This window comes from Carassius auratus, chromosome 24 (genome assembly GCF_003368295.1).
Source record: "Carassius auratus strain Wakin chromosome 24, ASM336829v1, whole genome shotgun sequence".
Classification (NCBI taxonomy): Eukaryota; Metazoa; Chordata; class Actinopteri; order Cypriniformes; family Cyprinidae; genus Carassius; species Carassius auratus.
In genome coordinates this window covers 17,079,741-17,097,752 of record NC_039266.1, presented here as the reverse complement: position 1 = coordinate 17,097,752, position 18,012 = coordinate 17,079,741, and the positions used below count along the sequence as shown (strand labels likewise).

Sequence of the window (18,012 nt, the reverse complement as noted above, 5' to 3'; positions counted from 1 at the left end):
CTGTTACTAAAAAAATTAATCACACACTTCTCTAACTGGATGTCTGCACTAGAAATAGTCTTTAGAGAATCTAATTGTTCACATTTTGCATGCATATATCTAGTCCAGACATAATCCAGGCAGATCTTTGCATATTTGAGCAGTCCCTCTCATTTATGTGACATGTCATAATAAGTAGATAAATGGCATACTGTGTTTCCCTTTGTGATCACTGAAGTAGGCTATGGTTATGTATTTCCAAGCACGTTTAATTAAACGTCTCTAGGTAAAAGTAAATGAGAATTTCTGCCCTGTGCTCAGCTGCTGAGCTTTCCATATATAGCGCTATGTAAACTATGACGTAATGCGTTGCTCGTGTGTGCATTGCTTACGCGCGCGTGCGCTCGGCACGCGGCAGTTGGTCGAGCGTGTTATTTATTAGAACCTCGCGCGCTTGTGGCTCTCCCTTCAGCCTTCGCTATCTGGTCGAAGACCGCGATAGTGTTCGGATGAATCAAACCTGAGGTGAAACTGTGTTAGTTTTTCGTTGCGTTTTGATTTTTCTCAACTTAAATAGTAATTGATTGATAAATACATGTAGTGAGACGGAATGACATCTGGATTTTAATCGTTGGAAAACTCGCATAGATCAACTGAAGATGGCTACCATCGTGGAAAACCTGACAGGTACGTTATGTTGTGTTATATTTTCGTTTTTTATAAAGAAAGAAGCCTCACCCAGATTTGACAGTACTGAGAAACGATAACTGGGAAAGCGAGCTGTTGTCATGGAAACAGGCTGCTGAGGTGAGAGGAGGAAGACTGACCTGTCCAGGTAAAGAGTGTGTGACCATTATTAAAAGGGATCATACGTTTTTGCAAAGTATTTTTATTTAAATGTTTTAATTATTATTAGTATTATTAAAAATGTGTGACTTTATCATATGGGGAAGGAAGACCGGGGCTAGTTGTCGCACTGTTTATGCCAGTAAAATCTTCTCAGAGTTGGTTAAAATTTTAATCCTATACATACCTTAAACCTTATACTACAAAAAAAAGCCTATTTCACATTTCCTCTGTTATTAGAAAGAACGATGCGGGTTGTTAAAACACGTTGATCTTTTGTGGCAGGACATGTTGTTAGACTACATTAACATTACATGGCGCAAATTTGTACTTGCCATTATGAATCATTATGCCTATTACATGCATTTCAGTTAAATTTACACAGTAAAACGATCATGAAGCATAAAACAAGAAACAGACAAATTATCAAATCTCTGTTTTAGCAGACAAATTAATAAATTGTTTAGCATTTAAAACAGGCCAGAATTTCTCATTTAAGATAATTTACAGAAATATTTGAAACTAACTTCTAACATTCAAAATCACTGCTGTAGAAAACGCATTTAATTGCACTCAAAATCTTATACAGTAGTTACAAATATACACTCTGTGACAACTAGCCCTAGTTTGCACTGCAAGCTATTTATAGCTATATTTTAACAGAAACATCAGAATAAATTAGTTTGATACTGGGTTTATTTATTAGATTCGTAGGTTTATTGGAAGACTCCAATAATGATTTAACAATGCACATAAATGCTTAACGGGAATCTGACAGACTGTGCCACAGGCTCTGCTGTGAATTGTGGAAAATCACTTTACGAAAAATCACATTTGTGTTCCCTTTGAGCATGTTGACTTTGCATATATTTGCATACCATTACACAATTAAAGCTAAGGTTTTCCGCCAGCTTGTAACAGGACCATAACCACCATATACATTTAGGGGACTGAATATTTGGTTACACAAGAAAAAGATTGCACAGTCTCCTTAAGGTGTGTTCACTCTTTATGTGCAGTTTAACATTTGTTTCCTTTCTCATGCTAAGATGGAGGCTCGAAGAAGGACAGAATTCGACTGGCCAAAGAAAGAAGAGAGGAGAAAAATAAGAGCCAAGGTGAGCTGCAATTATTACTGTCGACAACAAAATGATATGTTCCTTTTTAAAATTGTCTAAAACATTAGCCTGCTTTAGAACCATGTTTAATTCCTAAATGGATTTCATGACAATCTTGTTGATAAGTTAAAGCAGAGGGTTATTCCAGGGCAATAGACTACTGCTCCATTCATCACGGAATCCGATGGTGGAAGACTTCTGAAATACCACTAAGTGCTTAGCACAAATGAATCAGTATTGTCAGCAGGTAGGGAGAGGCTTGGCCTTTCCCGTATCAGGGCAATCTATAGACTTACCCGTGTCCACCCCCACCGTATGTGTAGCTGTGCGGGAGCAAGCTCTCTTGGAGAAGGAGCAGCGTGCACAGCAGCAGTATGAACGCTCGCTGATGGAGCGAGGGAGGCGTCTGGAGGAGCAGCGACAAAAGGAGATGCTCCGTCGTTCTGCCGTGGAGGAGAAAAGGAAGCAATGCATGGAGGAGGAAAAGGTCAGGGTGTACAGCCAAACTTTATTCTCTTTGGGATATACACTTATAGGACAGATATTAAGTATTTTTCTCATACAATTTCTTATCTGTGAATTCTTTTATTTTTGGATTTGTTTTGTGTAATATTATGATAAAATTATGTTTTGTATTATGCATAGTTATGCTCGGTTATTATGCATTGTTTAACTTGTTTAATCCTTGATGTGGTGCGTGTAATTTGTAGATATTAAAATACTTAAATACAGAGTCAAAGCAAATGCATCAGATAGGGAAAATATAAGTAATATGCAATACTTGTGAAAGTCTGAGGCCAGTAAGATTTTCTTTAGTTTTTCTTTTTTATTCAAAGAAATTAAAACACATTGTGTGTGTGTGTGTGTGTGTGTGTGTGTGTGTGTGTGTGTGTGTGTGTATATGATACAGTTAATACATTTATTTAGCATGGTTGCATAAAACTGATCGAAAGACAGACATTTGTCTTTACAAATTTTACTATTTCTCTTCATCATAAACTTCACCTAAGATGCCTGAATCGCAGCTTACAAAAGTTGCAAAAAAAGTTATGCAATTATTTCTAAAGCCTCATGTGAAACTGAAGACTGGAGTAATGATGATGAAAATTCTGCTTTGCCATAACAGGAATAAATTACAATTTTAAATACTTTCAAATAGAAAAGAGTTAATTTAAAGGGGTCATATGATGTTGCCATCACCATACAGTGATGCCGTCTTCTGGCATGGCAGGCAAAACCAATAAAACCCATAAAAAAGCATTTGTTGCTTCAAGTGGGGATTGTGATGAGTTGGCTGCCTCCCCCATTGAGAATGGCCAACCGGCAGACAACCGCATGTGATATAAAAAAAAAAAAAACGTGATAATCTCTTACTGGCCCAAACTTTTCAAAGGTATTGTATATTTCTAGTATTTATTATACTATAATCTATATCTATGCTAAACATTGTCCCCTTTGATCTCAAGACAACAACTAACACTCAACAAAAAGTGTGAGTTTGGGGCAGGACTACCTTTTTGTCCAAACAATGGAAGATCTAGGGAACATTTAAGAAATCTGTTTGGAAACAGTTATAACCTTTGCATTCTCGAAAATTACAAACATCATCTTTAAGCCTGAACAAAAATTTGATTTTTTGATGTGTAGGAAGTCATTCCAATATTTTTCATACGGTAATATAAGAGCCAATACATTGTAGTCAAACATCCTGCAATGTTGGAAATAAACAGATTTGAGTTGAAAATATGAAAAATATATATATATATATATATATATATATATATATATATATATTTATAATAATTAAATCGCTGTAACTATGTTAGCTCAAGATGTCCAATTTGTTATGGTGACATCACACATGTTGACATTTTTATTGGGCTCCAGTTAGATTTTATAACAAGAATAGTTTATGTAATCTGTGTGTAATTAAGTCTCCATTCCTGTTGAATTTAACCTCCTAGAGTTCCAACCTTTTGTGACATTGAGCTTTGTCTTAGCAGGAGATTGAAGTCTTTGTTTTTATTGATTGAAAACTAACCCCCCCCCAGTCAGATGCTGCAATGATTGGTGACTCTCTTTGGAGTGATCAAATGACCTCACTGTTCCCGATATTCATCTTAACTGACATGTACAAATAAAATTTCTTTAAAACATGGTGTGTCATAGTAAGGGTGTGTTTGAAGAAGCTAAAAGGAAAATACTGTACAGTGTGATTAAGATGCGTACTAAGAGAGACTGCAGTCCGTGGATCATTGTGTGCAGGGTGTGGTTTGTGTGTAATGGTATGGTAGTGATGTGTCTTACCTCAGACTACTCTGATCTTGGCCGGTGTTTGGATTTAAATTAATTCTGGCTCTTCAGCGTCTGCAGTGGTGTCAAATCTTTTGCAGTAGCCTGGCCTCCTTACGTCCACCTGCAGAAAATATGCAGCATGAGCCACCTAGTTTTATGTCTGCTCAAAGCCATTGATAGCCTTTTTTTGTCATTAGTCTTCATTAGATTAATCAAGTGAAAAAATAATGAGATGTGAGAGGAGAATGCAAGATGCATGAGGGGTTTTGTATCACCCTGATGGGTTTATTTTGTGATAATGACTACATTGTTGCTGATTAAATGCTAAATTATGATGAGTCTGTCATAGTTTACTTACCTTTATGTTCACTTGTCTGACGTGGCTGACTTCTGTGGAAAACAAAAGTGATTTTTTTAAAGAATAGCCTGCTTTGTGCCTTTCCTTATAATTAAAGTGATTAGGGTTTGGATCTGCTAAGCTACAAAATGACAAAGAAGCACTATAAAAGTATTGTAAGTATGATCCATACAAAATGTACACTAGCAGTGTATCTTTGTGAGGAACAATGGTGTTTGCATTTCAGTCGATTCTCCACACAAAGCTACCGTACATCTTGAAATATCTCACAAATCATGGGAACTGCTTTTATGATACTTTTATGGTGGTTGTTTGTGATTTTAAATCTTGACAGTCCTAGTCCATTTCATTTAGTTTTATGGAAAAGAGCAACCAGGATGTTCTCTGAAAATTCACTTTTTTAAGTCCTCCTCTGATGATTTCGCATCATGGAGTTTCGGATGACATGAATATAAGTAAGTGATGACAGAATGTTGATATTGGGAGAACTGTCTCTTGTAAAAAAGAAGTACACTTTTAAACAGAGCACCTATTACAGAGTAAACTGTAATATACTTTCAACATATAATTAAGTACAAATTAAATGTAATGTTTTCAGGCACTTAACTGCATACAAATAAAAATGTATTGTTTGTTTAATTTAATATATGCAATTAGTTGAATTAGCACTTTATTGACTCATGTAGGACTTCAGTAGATCATTATATGTAATTTAATAATTGATTTTAATAGCTCTGAAATATGGTTAAACTGAGTTGCTGAATATATTAACAAGGATTTCTGGTAAACCAAATTACACTAATGTAATTTCTATTGAAACTTTTATTGAATAAAGCATTACAGTTTAAAATTATAATCAAGTATTTAACATGTGCTTTGTTATTCAACACCTCAAAATATGGCTTAAGAATATGACAAAAGACTATTAAAACTGATTCAGTATGTATGTTGAAGTAAAACATTTAAAGCTGCAGAAGGTAACTTTTGTACAAATATATTTTTTACATATTTGTTAAACCTGTCATTATGTCCTGACAGTAGAATATAGCCCTATTCAGACGGGACTAGTTTTACAGGGGGTCGTTAGAGAAATCTGCATTTCACAGACGTACTTGGTGATTTTAATCCCGTCCGAATCTGCCACATCTGTGTTTTTCTCACACAACCTCTGTGATAATTCCAGAGCAAATTACCTACCGTTTTTCAGCAAACTCAGTGATCCTCTGAGAAAACTAATCCTGTCCGAATGCGAATGTCTGTGATTGCCGGTGATATTTTATTTCACAACGCGTTTCCTTATGTGTTTTGGCCAACGTGAATTACCGTAGATGCTGTTACTGCACGGATGTTTGATATATTTGCTTAGCGGCAAATAAATAATAATAAAAAAATAATACAAATAATAAAATCAACAGAAAGATCGCATAAATTGTTAATACCGGCTATTGTAATATCAGCATCAGGTAAGATTACTCACGTTCATGTATGTACTCAGTTACATAATGTTTTAATTACATTTAATTAAAAAAAAAAGAAGAAGAAGGAAAACAAGATAAACTAAAGGAACCACACATTAACATGGTTTTGTTATACTAGCCATTTAGTATTTATTGTGTAATAATACTAAGGCAATCATTCTGAATGAATGCAATGCACGCATACAGAGCGTGTGATCTCTGTGACGCCCGAATGCTCAAATTAGACCCTCCCACATCTGTAAAAAACACGGTGATGTTAGTCCTGTCCGAATTGGTACATGAAAATCACAGACGTCAGGTGGTAAGAATCGAAACTCAAACGTAGTTTAGAAAACTAGTCCCGTCCGAATAGTGCTTATGAGACAGATAATCTGTGAAAAAATCAAGCTCCTCTGGCTCCTCCCAGTGGTCCTATTGCCATTTGCTGAAATTCATCCGCTCCCGGTAAGAAACAACCAATCAGAGCTGCGGTCCGTAACTTTGTTTGTGTTCAAAATGTAGAAAAATTTATATAATAAGCGAGTTCACCATGAATCCATTTTCCAAACCGTGTTTTTAGCTTGTCCTGAATCACTAGGGTGCACCTATAATAAGTGTTTATATTCGGACTATTTTAGATTGCTTCGGGGGCACCGCGGCGGAGTAACCCAGTACCTTTGTGATTCTTCATAGACATAAACAGAGAGAAGTAGTTACGGCTACGATGTTCTTCTGCAAGACGCAAGCAGTTCTGTTTATTGACCGCCAGAGCATCAAAAGTTACCTACCGCAGCTTTAATTTAGTTGGGAAGCAGACATTTTTATGTTATTTCTTTAATATTGTATTATTTGCAAGTACAGTTTTTTATAATATATTCACAAGAAATCCATTTGTAAATGCAAATGTTTTTAATCATAAACCAAGAGGCTACAGAGTGACGAGATAAACTTATACTATATATAGTATAATGTTCCATATACAAATATATTTGAAGGCGTTGTTAATCAGTCAGAATTAAGTTCTTAAGAGAGTCATGTTATTTCTCTCTAATGATTTTATTGCTCATCTGACTAGGTTATGTGCTGTTTCCTTGAATCTGGGGAGTTGTTTAGTTGTGTGTTTTATATGTGTAAACATCAATGCTTTAGGAAAGGTTATGAGTATACAAAATCAATCAAAATGTTCAAATCAGAGGGAGAAACAAGGTTGTACTGGTCAGAGGAAATGTAGATAGTGGGGTGGGATAGAGAGAGAGAAATTCAGGAAAATACATATAGATTTCCTTATTTTCCCTGATGCAACCTGTGTCATTATCACACTCAGTCGTTGTGCTTGTGCTCACCGTTTTTGTCAGCCGCTGAGGGGGAAGGGTGTGGGTGGAGTTATGGCCGTTCTCTCCTCCGCCTGGCTGTATGCTCTCTTAGACACACAGTCACCTGGGAGGAGAGAGTCACTGAGTACAAGGGAGAGAGAGGACGAAACAGAAGGCAAGGCCCTCATCATTTTCCACATACGCATACGAGGAGGAAGAGCAGGGAGAGAGGGAGAGTCAGAGACGGTTAGGAGAGGTGTGCGCCATGGAGCAGCCAGCCTCATCCCCATCCACTCGCCGCCGCAGCGAGAGCTCTGTCAAAGAGTCTCTTTTCTTTCCTGTTTTGGAACGCAACGAACAGGAGCGACTGGAGGCCCTGATGCGACGTTCTATCGAGCGGAACCTGCAGGCGGACCAGAGGCCCAAACGCTGGACCTGGGGCGGACCTCCAGGATTCTGCGAGGGTGAGTGTGTGTGCGTGCACTTGGGAGGGCGTGGAGGGTCCCTTGTGTGAACTCCTCTCAGGGCCGTTGGAAGCGGGAATGGATGGAGAGATAGGAAAACAGGGTGTGGGAACTGCACTGCAGCCCTTTTGTTTTAAAACCGACTGGGATATTGACTGATACAGCAGCTGTGAGTACAAAATGCAGCTGTTTTATGAGTGAGCTGCAGTGTCACACTGAGACATCGAGCTGTTTTTGATCTAGGGGTGTCGCCCCAGTCGTATGACAACACTCTGTCTCAGAGTGTCAGCGACCGATCACAGACTCGTAGGCATTATAAATCATCTGTGTAATAGCTGCCTGGGGGCAAGAGGCAATTCGGGCTGTTTTAGATAGAGAACAAGTAAACTGTGCTGTCAGTGTGACTGCACGGGGTATATTAGACTACACAGCCGAAGGCTTTTTGCTCTGTCACTGCCTCGTTCTGACTTTAAATAATGCCTTTTTTCCCTGAACATTTCAATTACACAAGCCTACGCTGAAACTGTTTATTGGAGTATGTTTTACAAATGCTATTTCAGTCTTCAGTCTACTTCAAAGTCTTATGCTCAGTATAATATTTTTTTGACTTGCTGTTTCTTTGATATGGTGAAATTTACTAGTGATTTCTGAGCTCAAGTAGTTTTTACACCAACTCGTACAGTATATCAACACTGGAAATAATGCTGCTTTCAAGCCAGATGTGAAAGCACCACCCTGAATCTGTGGTGCATTCATAACTACATCAATTATTTACACCGTTCAAGAGCAAAGCCTTAAGCCTGATCCTGAGTCAGTCTGATTATATATCTAGACAACATGAATGTAGCGTCTGTTTTGCTTTGTGGATAAGGGCTAATGATTGAGAATGAGTTTACGGTCCTCCTTGGAAAACATTAGGCTCTCTGATAACCTGATATCATCGCATCAGCTGCATGCAGTGCTCTGGGTTATTTCATCTTGCAGTGGTTCATATTACCATCCTGCTTTTATTAGCGAAATTACTTTCTTTCTTTTTTTCTGTTTTTTTTACAAAGAAAAATGCCCTGCTGGAAATTATGCAGCTTCCCGTCAGTGGAAAAAAACTGCTGACGGGGTGTATCAGTATTTCACAGTGACACGCTGTTATGACCTCTCATAATATTCATTGTGATCTTGTGAAATACTCTGTGCTCATGAACCTGTACTTCTTCTGCTTTGCATCACCTGCTGCACAGGTGATCCTAAGATTGCCCCGCCCTCTCCTGCTTCAGCCTCCTTAACCAATGACCCCGCTGCTCACCCTCCTGCCAGCAAATCTGGGAACGGTACTGACTTCCTGCTGCTTAACGTGTCATCCCCGTCCAGTTCTCTAAAGTTTCAGTCACAGTGATTCTGATGTTGGTGTTGCTGTGATGGATTGCATGTGCATGAGATTTTACATAGGTGTATTTTATATGTGTGCAGAGATTTATACTACCGTTCAAAAGTTTGGGGTTGGTCATAATTTTTGATGTTATTTTTTAGGTTTAATGTGAATGAAGCAGTTATTTTAAGCAAACAATCATTTAATCAATTTAAGATGTTTCAATATTTTTTACTATATTTGAATGACTCGGGTAATGGTTGCAAAAAATCAGCTTTGCAGTCATGGGAAGCAATGTTCAAAATTTTTATGCTGCGTAATATGTTTGTGGAAACTGATTTCTTTGATAAATAGAAAGTTTAAAAGAGCAGTATTTATTTAAAATAAAAAATCTAAATAATCACTTTAGATCAATTGAATGTGTCCTTGCTGAATAAAAGTATTCATTTCTTTAAAAACCTTATTATTAGAATCTTATTGACCCCAAACTTTTGAATGTTAGTGTATATTGGTTTTGATAATCGTGGTTTAAAAATGCTCTGTTGTCTTGTTTATTTCAGTGGTGATGTTTGTTTATAATTGTGCTTGCTAAGGAAAATATCGCTAGACATTTTCCACTTCATCATTTCTAAGTGAAACACTTTTAATATCTGCCTGACAGATGATAAACAGGGAAAAAAAAACATTTCGACTCATTTTGAATTAGGGACCAGAATAACATAGTGGGTATGAATTTTGGACTCTGGTCAGTGAGAAACACCTCAAAACATCCACATAGCAATATGCTAAAATATTTGCGTATAAATAATTGGCTTTTATATAGTTTTAATTATCGTTTTGAGAAACTGTTTATATTGTTATTGTAAAAAAAGCCAAATTAAATTATTTAAATATTATCTGAAAAATGCTATCATAATGTAAAACATTATTTATACTGTATTTAAAAAAAAAAGTGCCCCAATCAAACTTCAACAAAATGGAGGTGACTTTTGTTTATTTATTTTTATTTTTTGCAAGGTCGAGCACCACTCACATTTTCTTCACAAAATGTACAAGTCTAGTTGTAATCATCATTATATTGTTTGAAGTGTATGTTTATAAGCAGTTGTAAGCTATATTTATGCTGCAAGCGCCCTGGTAACACCCTATTATCAAGTTTTACTTGGACAAGCACCTCCTATAATTTTCGTTTTTATATTTTGGAGTAGTTTTTTCATACTGTCAATGTCTTTCTTTTCAAGTTGAATGTAAACATTGTATCAATGAGGAAGCAAAACTTTCTTGAGGACCTATTAAGTTCCATAACAGGACATAGAGGTTACATCCGTCAGATTTGGAGTCTGTCATATTGTCCTCGCCTAGTAAGGGATCCGGATCCACCTACAGCTGCATTGCACCCCCTAAAGAATGCACAAGGGGTCTCATCTGTCAGCTCATTTGTAATGCAAGCCAGCTTAGCAAGCTCCCCTGCAACATAACACATGATCTACATAAACCCAGAAATCAACCTCATATTAAAATGAGCCTGCTGTTCATGAAAGTCTTTGATTAGTGTAAATATTCATACCCAAATGGCCACCAATTATTAATCAGAAGAAAGCCTCTGGCATATATCTTCAGAATGATCTTGTATTTGTAAGTCTCTGCGTGAATGGATATCATTATGCTTGTGTCTGATCGCCTGTGCCTGTGTTCTCTTCCTCCCTGGAACCTTTCGTAATATGTTTCACTGCAGTCCAAGATTATATGATTCCGCCCGAGTCCCCAGACTCTGTCCTGAGCAGGCATCTCTCCTCCTCCTCCGCTACTTTACCCAATGTGTCAGAGAAAGGCAAGTGTTTTTGCATTAGCTTTCGCTAAAATTTAATTGATTGCAATTTTTGCCCCACCCCTATTTTCTCCTTTGTCTTCCTGTGACCTCTGGCCCCTCAGTGTCTTGTCTTTGTTCCCGAATAGCCTCCTCCAGCCCTCACAGGTCTCCTTACAGGGCTTCACCCAGTAGAGCCGAGCGGAAGAAGGTTAGCACATCGTTCTACGGACAGCTGGACGACTCAAAAGCAGCCACAATCCCGAAAAGCCCTCAGGTCTGATCTGCATGGATGTGATCAACATTTTGTCAGATAGCTCAGATATTTATATTTGGTGCAAAGCACAATGGGACACAACCCACAGAGGAGCTGGTCTCCTAGCAACTGCATTTCACTGTGCATGTCCAGTTTCAGTTGTGGATTTATAGCCATAGATTTTTGTACAGGGGCTTCTGAATGTCCTGCAGGGGGTCTTTTGACAGATACAGTAAGAGACATATATAATTTTTTGTATACCTCAGAATGTTTTTCTAAAATGTATACATTATATATCTTGAACATTCTAGAAGGTAAACATGTTGATATTGGTGAAAATTATAATCTAATATTATTTAAAGAGATAATTCATCTTACATCTTACTCCAAACCTGTGAAATAAAAATAATTGTTACATAGTTGAGAAACATTTCCCAAAATAACTTATTTTATCACTTAATGCATTAATTTTTATGAATGAACAATACTTCTACTGCATTTATTCAGTTTAGTCTGCGTTTGGCTGAGAGACTATTGTTCAGGTTTTTTGTAGTTTTATGGCTTTGTTAGACCAGTGAATTGGACAAATGCATAATTCTGATATCTGTTTTGGGGGTTTAGATTGAGAGACCTGAAAAGAGCATCGCTCAAATTTTAGCTGACTCATCTACAAAAAAACCTGAGTCTCCAACAACACCGACCCGAAGTTCTTCTACAAACAAGAACCCCAGCACACCGAAAAGGTTTTGTATTTTATGATATTATCATATATTATTACTTGTTGTCATTTATTTATTTAAAGACTTTACTGAGCGTATATTTGTTTTTTCTCATTTGTAATTAGATCCAAGTCCTGTAAGAGCCGCATCCAGTCCCCAGCCTCCCCGGGTCAATACCCCCCTTCCCCGATGAGGCATAGAGCCATAACGCCAAGTTTAGAAAACAAGAGGTGGGAGGGAGAGGAGAAAGGGTCCATGGAGATTAAAGGCTGCAGCACTCTAGATAGAAAGACCTCCAAAGCAGAAAAAATCTCAAAATCTACTAGCAAGGAATTTGGACATAATGCAGGTATTGTGTGTTTTATTTTTATTTTATTTTTTTATTTTTTTATTTTAACCTTTGTATACTGTTATAGCATTTATTATTGTTTTGAACTTGTTGTTATTTTTTGATTTTCAGGTTTAATTTTATATCATGTTAAAATAATAGTAACTTCGTAGTTTTTATTAGTTTATTTGTCAAGGCAACATTTTTAATTTTCATTTTCATCTAATTTTCAAGTGAACATTTTTCTCATTTTTATATTATTTTAGCTTTATTTCAGTTATGCAATTTTAATAGGTTTAGTTTTAATTTCAGTTAACATTAAGAATGCTCGTTCTTTCATCATTTACTATGAAGCTGTGTCGGTGGGTTCTCTAAGTGCCTCCTGTCTTGTGTTTCAGAGTCTCCAGTAACTCCCACTGGGAAAGCAGGTACCAATGATGCAGAGGAGGCCTCCAGGCTGCTGGCGGAAAGACGACGCTTGGCAAGAGTACAGAAGGAGCAGGAAAAAAAGCAACGCCTAGAAGATGAAAGGTTGAAATATTGTGTGTCTCTAGGGTCTGTGTGTCACATTAATGTGTTTGCTTCCGTATTGTATATCATCTTCTTCATGAATCTCAGGCTCAGGGCTGAGGAGCTCCAGAGGCAGCAGGAAGAGGAGAGACAGCGGCAGGAACAGGCAGCTCAAGAGGCAGAGGAGAAAAGACAGAGACAGGAAGAAGAGCGCTGTCAAAGAGAACTGGAAGACAGGCAACAAAAGGAACAACGCTGGAAGGAGCTCCAGGATGATCTGGAGAGACAGGTCAGAGGGATTATACAATCATTACATTAAAAAAAACAGTCAATTAGATTCGTTTTCAAACGGTCGAAACTAAAAGTCTGAGACTGATGAAAATGTTATACATTTTTATTTATTTAATAAATAAATAAAAATAATAATTACATTAATACTATAATGCAAGATCTATTGCAGTTTCAGTAGTGGTCTTAGAATTTTGGACCTCACTGTTTTAACAAACAAAATAAAATAAAAAATCTACATAATTATTACATAAATACAAAAAGAACAAGGAAAATGCACAAAAATAAAACTGACTCATCAAGACACATGCAGCTTTACTCATCCATTAGGTCACTGACTCAAACACGTGCAGCACCAATCTGTCCTGATTCATCATAATAGTTTTTTAAACACTGGAACACAAAGCTCTGAGACCACTGCTGAAGTGATATTATATATTATAAAATACATTTATTAGATGTATATTTTAGATTGATTTTATGTTTTATTTTTTATCATAAATTATATTTATAATTCAAATTATATTAGATTGTCAGCAGTGGTCTCCGTTTTTTTTGACCCCGCTAAAAAAATCAAATTAATAATAAAAGTAGTATACATAGTATACATAAATACAAAAACCAACTGACTCATCGAGACACATTCAGAATACTCATCCACCCAGTCACATGCAGCCACAGTCTGTCTTCTGTAGCTGTGAATATCTGTAGGGGTGAATGTGATATAGTTGGAGATGTGATGTGTCATGATGTTTGGCAGAGGGAGGAAGCAGTGCAGCGCGTTCATAGAGAGGCTGAACGGAAGAGACAGGAGCGAGAGCTTCTGAAAATTCAAGAGGAGCAGGAGAGACTTCAAAGGAAGAAGGTCCTTTTACTTTTCTGTGCTTACGTTTAGAATCAAGCAATACATTGAAAATGTGTTCATATTGACTATTAAAAAGATTATGCAATGTAAAGTGCATTATAATGAGAGAAGATTAGTGGTAAGTAATTATGAAGTTGCAATCCCTAAGGCCGGCGACACACTGGATGCGTGGTTCAAGCGTCTCAGCCGCGTGGCGTATCGGTTTTTAATTCTGCTCCCATGTTAACAGGTTAGAGCTTACAGACCGCCTGTGTGAGACACGCGTCTCAGGCGCGGAAAACGCGTGCATGCTAGAAATAGAACCGACGCCTATTTTTACCGCGACACGCGTGCGTGTTGGAAGCGCTTCCAGGCAAAATATAATAGGATAATGTGTTTATTTGTAATTTTGTACACAAATACATATGAATTCATGATATTTTGATATTTGAAAGTCTATAGGTTGACATAAATTCAGATATAAATGTAATTTAACAAATAAATAAATAATTATTGATTTTCAAATATTGCACCTGTCAAACATAATCTATTTCGCAGTCAATACTTTTGACAGTGTCCTTTATCAGTAGCGTAGGTGAAGGTGTGTAAAAAAAAGTTGATATTGTTGTCACGAAGACAAGAGCCTGGTCTGTCAACGGTCTCCATCTACAGCAGCAACGCGCCAGCGCCACGCCAGGCACGGTTCTGGTGTGTATGTAAAGAAACAGAAAACGCGAGGCAGCCACCACGCTTCTGGGACACTTCAGACACGCGACGCTCACGCCACGCAGCCAGTGTGTCACCAGGCCTAAGGGCTACTTATCTATGCATAGATTTATTTGCTAATTAAAACTTAATTTAAACTTTATACAGTGTGCAACAGAGCAGCTGAATCTGGCTGCATGTGAAGTCAACGAGAAATGGTGTTTGCAACCCATTTTTTAATTGACATCTTTTTTATGCCAAATGATATTCAAGATGTATTTAAATAAAAACAAAGCATTTTTAGTAGCATGATTTTATACATTTGGGTATTTCACATTGTCTGGTTTGTGGTTGAAAAAAGAATCAAAACAACATCAGAAACTACTTACTTTGTTTCTTTGAGATTATGTTTTAATTAAAGCTTATGATGTTGATGTTTGCATCTTTGATTTTGGCAGCGCATTGAGGAGATTATGAAAAGGACAAGGAAACCGGATGGGGAAAAGGTTAATAAATTCTCTGCAGGCCAATTAAATTATCAGATGACAAAGATTTACTGACTGTAGCAAATAATATTGCATGTCATGTTTTTGGATAGAAAGAAGAGGTGCAGATGGAAGTCCCATCTTCAATTTCTGTTTCCCAGTCCATCTCACCGTCTGCTTTGGAAACTGAAGGTATTGGTATGACCTGTATCATTATACAGTTCTATAGTGAGCATGTGTTTAACCCTCCCTTTCAGTGTATTAATTCACTCAAACACACAGACTCATTAGAAGTCTTTTTCTTGTGTCTGAGTGACTCAGCATGTGGAAATCTATTTTGTCTGTAGAAAAAATAGCGCCATCATGTGGTGTAATTACGAACTGAGATTAGTTTGTCATCTCAAAATAGAATCTTGACAATCTGGTAAAATGCTCTTGAATTTTTTTTTCTTTTGGATTAAACTACATTAATCTCACACAACAGGTAACACAGCAATTATTAGTCCACCAAAGGTCAAATCTGAGTCTCCAATCATATGTCTTGAGCCACTGGAAGCAAAGAGTTGTGGGGTAGATGATCTCTCAGATGGGGTTCAGTCCATGGATGTCAGGTTAGCTCAAACAAAGTCATGCCACGTTATTTCAGAATAAATAGGTTTTATAACGACATTGATCAACTGTTGCCAGTTCCTGTAATAAACCAAAAAACATTGTCATTGCAGTCCAGTGTCCAGAGATGATCTCGTTTCAGAATATTCCCCCATCAGCGAGATCTCACAGAACAGCATGACTTCTGTGGCTTTGGGCGATATCCACGTTCTGACAGGACAGGTGTCGCATCCCAAAGTGTCTGCTGCTCCAGCTTTTGGTGACTGCAACAAGAACCTGATCCAGGATTGCAGTAGCGCTGCTATTGACTCGTCACTTTTCCAGAGTCTTAGACCCACCTCAGACAAGCTCAACATCTAATGCAAAGGTGATTGCTAAGTCCAAGGTTTTTCATGAGGTGATTTTTGGGAATAGAATGTTTTTATAAGATCAGTGGAGATTTCTGACTCGGTGCATGAAAAAAACTAAATTAAGAAAACGGCCTTTAAAATATATATTGTAATTTAAATCTACAGACCCAAATAGATAGTGTATTAAAAGTAATACTTAAAATGCATTCTGGATGTTTTCTTTTCATTAGTCTGAAACAGCATGCTATGAAAAGCCAAAATTTCAAAACTGACCAAATATTTTGCCTTAAATGGACAGTTCTCCTCAAAACTGAAGTTCTGTCATCATTTACTCGCCACCATGTTATTTCAAACCTGTATGACTTTTTTATTATTCTGTGGATCACAAAATGACATGTTAATGAGAACAGTAGCGAAGTCTGATTCATGAATGAATCATTCAGACTAGTTTTACTACTAACCTGAGCAGCTGATTCATTCATGACTCAAAAGAACAACTCATTCACTAATTGGCCATTTTCATTGTTTAAAGAAACTCAGGTTTGAACCAAAATGATAGTGAGAAACAGGGCAGAATATAAATGTTGTGGGTAAGCTATCCCTTTAGCTTAACCATCTCATATTTGTTGTCTTTTGTGTTTTAGACACTATTGAAGCATGGGGCTGGAGTGAACTAATGAATTGGAGTTGAGCTGAAAGATGAGACCAGCCCTCTGTGCCTCAGCAGCTTCCTGTATATCTTCTAAACAGAAGAACAATGACTTAACGTCAAATAATGTGTTAATAGCAAAGAAGGGGCAACCTGACAGTTGATTCCCCCACACATCAAATAAGATTCACCTGATCCTCATGTATATTTCACACCATTTCAGCTTAGTATCACCAAACAACGCAGCTGTATTAGCGCAGTCCTAGTGGTCTTCTTATTCTTGTTATACACCTGTAGCATTGAAGAGTGATACATCGTGACAATTGTAGCAGCTCCATTGTGTAATTTGTTTTATTTTGGATTGCATAAATGACCAGCAAACCGAGCAGTTATGTGCTGCTTCTGCTAAGTGTGCTGTACTGTATGGCTGGGGTTTGCAAACAGTATATTGTGTAAATCCATGACTTCTCCGCATCGTCTCTGCAATCCAAGCTTTGTAGTCTGAAAGTGGATATGATTAGATGTAAAGTGTGATATTATTCCACCATAACACTGTTAAACTGGCATTAATGTATTATTAGTCAACAGCAGTTAGACGTTATGGGGACATATACAGAAAAAAACGTGTACTTCTAATGCAATTTATTGTGTAAAAGTTTAAAAAGGGAATTAAAAGTGCACAGTTTCATTGTGGTAAATAGCATAGTGCGTTTAATTCTTCATAGACGTTTTCTGTATTGTTTTGTTATATGACATCATTGCACACAGCTCTATGCAGATCAAGAAAACCAAGCAACCAAGAGCAACACAAATCAAACTAATTCAGCAACCCTACAGCAGTGACAAAAAAGATCTGTACTTCCTGAGTATGTTGCTTAAAATACTCTGTTTACCATCTTGTATACTCAGGTTGCTAGTGAGCTTTGCATGTGAGTTCAGTTCTTTTGATGTTTGGCGGTGATGTCATGATGCTGTAGTGTAAAACTTCAGATGCGTTGGATTGCTTCAGGACCAATGAGAAACAAATTTCTTGAAAGATGGAAGTTTCTATCTATCTGTCTATCTATCTATCTGTCTGAACTTGGGATGTTGATTACATTTTTGATTATACAGAGAGTGATGGGTTAATATTGTAATTCAGCACTTCAAAATGACATTTGAGAAAAGGTGCATGAATCCGCTGCTTAGAAGTTGCTGAACCTTGAGATAATGACATTACAATAAAACATGTATCACACCGTGATCTTTCCTTATTTACAATTTATATAG

General features: G+C 37.2%; 1 protein-coding gene across 3 annotated transcripts; it reads left to right on the top strand.

Moving 5' to 3' along the window:
• The first annotated feature begins 385 nt into the window (after positions 1–385).
• On the top strand, positions 386–17,986 carry map7d2b (MAP7 domain containing 2b). 3 transcript variants are annotated; one of them, XM_026201335.1, is made up of 17 exons: positions 388–666; positions 1,875–1,943; positions 2,267–2,430; positions 7,728–7,830; positions 9,066–9,155; positions 10,929–11,024; positions 11,150–11,277; positions 11,878–11,999; positions 12,101–12,324; positions 12,702–12,834; positions 12,922–13,102; positions 13,862–13,966; positions 15,109–15,156; positions 15,249–15,327; positions 15,620–15,746; positions 15,858–16,111; positions 16,739–17,986. In XM_026201335.1, exons 1-16 carry the CDS (start codon positions 639–641, stop codon positions 16,102–16,104), a joined length of 1,944 nt encoding a protein of 647 aa, XP_026057120.1. In that variant the 5' UTR covers positions 388–638; the 3' UTR covers positions 16,105–16,111; positions 16,739–17,986. The 3 variants fall into 3 exon arrangements, with proteins under 3 accessions (XP_026057122.1, XP_026057120.1, XP_026057121.1); XM_026201336.1 differs by lacking the exon at positions 9,066–9,155 and having other exon boundaries at positions 389–666; XM_026201337.1 differs by lacking the exons at positions 15,620–15,746; positions 15,858–16,111 and having other exon boundaries at positions 386–666.
• The last annotated feature ends 26 nt before the right edge of the window (positions 17,987–18,012 follow it).

What these genes read in the sequence shown, in the direction of transcription:
- map7d2b (XM_026201335.1), top strand. Translation starts at nt 639, where the DNA reads ATGGCTACCATCGTGGAAAACCTGACAG. An exon ending in TGCCAGCAAATCTGGGAACG is followed by an intron (nt 9,156 to 10,928) that starts GTACTGACTTCC and finishes GTTTCACTGCAG; the next exon opens with TCCAAGATTATATGATTCCG. An exon ending in GTCTGCTTTGGAAACTGAAG is followed by an intron (nt 15,328 to 15,619) that starts GTATTGGTATGA and finishes CTCACACAACAG; the next exon opens with GTAACACAGCAATTATTAGT.